The sequence below is a fragment of the Saprolegnia parasitica genome (genome assembly GCF_000151545.1).
Source record: "Saprolegnia parasitica CBS 223.65 unplaced genomic scaffold supercont2.95, whole genome shotgun sequence".
In the NCBI taxonomy this organism is placed as follows: domain Eukaryota; phylum Oomycota; class Saprolegniomycetes; order Saprolegniales; family Saprolegniaceae; genus Saprolegnia; species Saprolegnia parasitica.
Genome location: NW_012156489.1, coordinates 38373 through 41093, shown reverse-complemented (window position 1 = coordinate 41093; position 2721 = coordinate 38373). Strand labels below are relative to the sequence as shown.

The 2721-nt window shown below is 59.4% G+C and overlaps 1 protein-coding gene across 1 annotated transcript in view; it reads right to left on the bottom strand.

Annotated features, from left to right (window-relative positions):
• Positions 1-481: 481 nt before the first annotated feature.
• SPRG_22315 (hypothetical protein) overlaps positions 482-2721 on the bottom strand; it is a gene marked incomplete at both ends in the record, with an annotated part of 8842 nt that continues 6602 nt past the window's right edge. The window contains 9 exons of the mRNA XM_012352281.1: positions 482-817; positions 859-977; positions 1025-1179; positions 1225-1475; positions 1519-1614; positions 1665-1753; positions 1806-2473; positions 2529-2620; positions 2679-2715. Coding sequence (XP_012207671.1) covers positions 482-817; positions 859-977; positions 1025-1179; positions 1225-1475; positions 1519-1614; positions 1665-1753; positions 1806-2473; positions 2529-2620; positions 2679-2715 — 1843 coding nt within the window. The remainder of the gene's footprint in view (positions 818-858; positions 978-1024; positions 1180-1224; positions 1476-1518; positions 1615-1664; positions 1754-1805; positions 2474-2528; positions 2621-2678; positions 2716-2721) is intronic.

Genomic DNA, 2721 nt, shown 5'->3' with positions numbered 1-2721 from the left:
ACTAGATCGCGTTGACTCGATACAACTCTCCGCGCATCAAATTGCGTGGGTTCCACCGAGTAGTATCCCAATGCACTTTTCAAACAAATGGGTGCTGCGGCCTCGACAGCGTCGATCCAGGCCACAACCGGTATCTTCATAAATATCTTGGCGCCGGCCACACTTGCCGCGACCTGCGCTGAGTCCGAAAACAAACGCCTCGGCATCTACACGCTCCAGCAGCCGGGACGACGCAGTAGATCATCGCCATTGGGTCTTGAGCGCCAACAAAGCAAGCTCGGGTGCGACGTGCGTCGGGACACCCGGCTCGGAGTGTCCGTCATCAAACGTCTGCCAACCGTGTGCATCCTAAACGGTGTCTACGACGTTCGTATCGGCCGTCGCTGCCTCTCGCTTACGCCCCAGACCGCACGTCGTCGTCTGGTCCGACGTTCGTATCAACTTGATACAAACCAATGGTTTTCAATTCTGTCGCAGTCTTTTAGAGCCACGGGGCCCAGCCCGGGTACAGCTTGCAGAGGTTGTGCGGGTCCTGGGCCATGTGCACGAGGCGCTTGACTTGGCCTTCGACGCTCATCGCATCGCCGGTCGGGTCCTCGTACCCTTGCAGCTTTTGCTTGACGCGGAGGAGCGCGCGGGATGCAGCGTCGGCGACGTTCTCTTCGGGCATGACGTCGTCGCTCTTCTTGTGCAGCAAGAGCTGACTTTCTTGCTGCATCTTGAGTGCCTTGACCGGCGAGAGCGTCCAGTTGTAGAGAGGGTCGTGGATAAACACCTCCAGGATTGTCGTCAACGCCGCGCCCTTCTTGCGCAAGACCTACCCACCACGCGTCATGTTTGTACCTCCACCGCGCTTACCTTGAGCGTCTCTTCGCACGTCCGCATAAAAAGCCCGTCGACACCCGTGACGCCCATGCCGTCGACAAGGTCCCGCGTCAGCCGGAACGGCACCGTCTCTGGCGTCTGCAGCGCCATCCCTAGCCTCGACGATATCAACAAACATGACATATGAACGAGGTCCAACCTTGGTCAAAGACGACGCCAAAATCGATGTGGACCAAGTCACCCGTCACTTCGTCGATGAGAATGTTGGACGAGTGCCGGTCGCCGATGCCCAAAATGTGCCCCACGATCGACGTGACGGCGACGCTGCGCGTGTACGCGACGCGCTTGGCATACCTAACAACTCAAAATACATTGTGGGAATCGCCACATGTCACAAACCAGTTGGCCGGATCGGGAAATTTCTCGAGGAAAAAGTGATGAAAGACAGGCGTAAAGTGCGCTTGGATCTCCAGAAAGGCTTGGTACTTGTCGGTCGCGCGCATGAGGTGCTGGCGGCAGTTCGGGTGCTTCCACTCACTCGGGTGGTACCGCCCATGGGCGTCCATGCCCCGGCTTGTGAGGTAGTTGCCAATCGGAAGCGTATTCTCGACCCACTCGAGGACACCCGCGATCGGTCCAAGCGGCGTCACCTGCCACACATTCAACCACCCACGACAAGAGAATTGTCGGTACCTTGTACGTCTTGATGTGCAGTTGGCGCTGCTTGGTCGCCGACTGCTCGGCCAAGAACGTATTGACCATCTCGAACGTCTGTTCAATCACGAGATCCTACATCCTCGTTGCCGTCGCTCGACCCTGTCACGCCACCATCCCCGTACCTGGCGCGTGTCGTCGTTGCCCTTGACGAGCTGCTTGCGTCGAAGGCCGTCCGAGCCAAAGCAGTAGAGAATCTTGGGCCGGTGGATCCCTGCACGATGCCGTCAAAGCAGAAAGTGAGATGCCTTGCGACGTGTGTGTACCTGTATCCGTGATGGTAAACGTCCCCTCAAACGACTGCACCCGGGGCACATTGGTGTAGTCGCGGTCGGACCGCGGGGCGATCGAGAGCGTGAGCACCGCCGGCCGCGCCTGCGTGTCTTGGTTGAGCCGGCGCAGGCGCAGGCACTGGTCAAACGCCACGTTGTGCGGGCCGATGACCACGTTGGCGCACGGAATCTTCTTGACGCCTTTGCGCGCAAACTCGGTCGTGTCATAGAGCGCGAGCTTGACGTACGCGTCGCAGAGCACCTCCATGTTCTGGACGAGCTCAGCGCTCGTGCTGCTGTGCTTTTGCACTTGGGCGAGGATCCGCGCGGCGGCTTCGGGCTTGCCCGACCCGACGTTGTCGCGGAACTGGACGCTGCCTTGCTTGCCCGTGTTCTTGAGCGCCAAGAGCTGCACGATCGTGTGGTGCGGGTGGTCGACGCCCATCTTGAGGGCGAGCGCTTCGAGAACGGTATGGAAGTGGGGCAGTGCGACGCTGGACGCGAGGCGCGACAGAATCTGGTACGAGAGCGGCAAGAGCTTGTACGACGGGACCGTCTCGACGATCGTCGCCATCTCCTCGGTCACGGCCGCCACCGCACCGTGTTCAAACCAGAGCGATACGATGCGGAAGACGGGTGTCATGTCGGCCACCGGCGCGTACCTACATGAGGATGACGACGCTGCGTCACAACGACCTTGCCGACGTGTTTGCGTACCGGAGGCAAAGACCATAGTTACGCAGCGCGCCCGTAAGGAACATGAGCACCGAGTTTTCGACCATCGCTCGCTCTTTCTTGTCGTACTCGACCTAGATGGGATATGTACACTATTGTCATCGCATCCTGAGACACGACGACGCCTCGTACCTGCTTGCGGAGGGGAACAATGTGCTTCATGTAGCGGCTACGC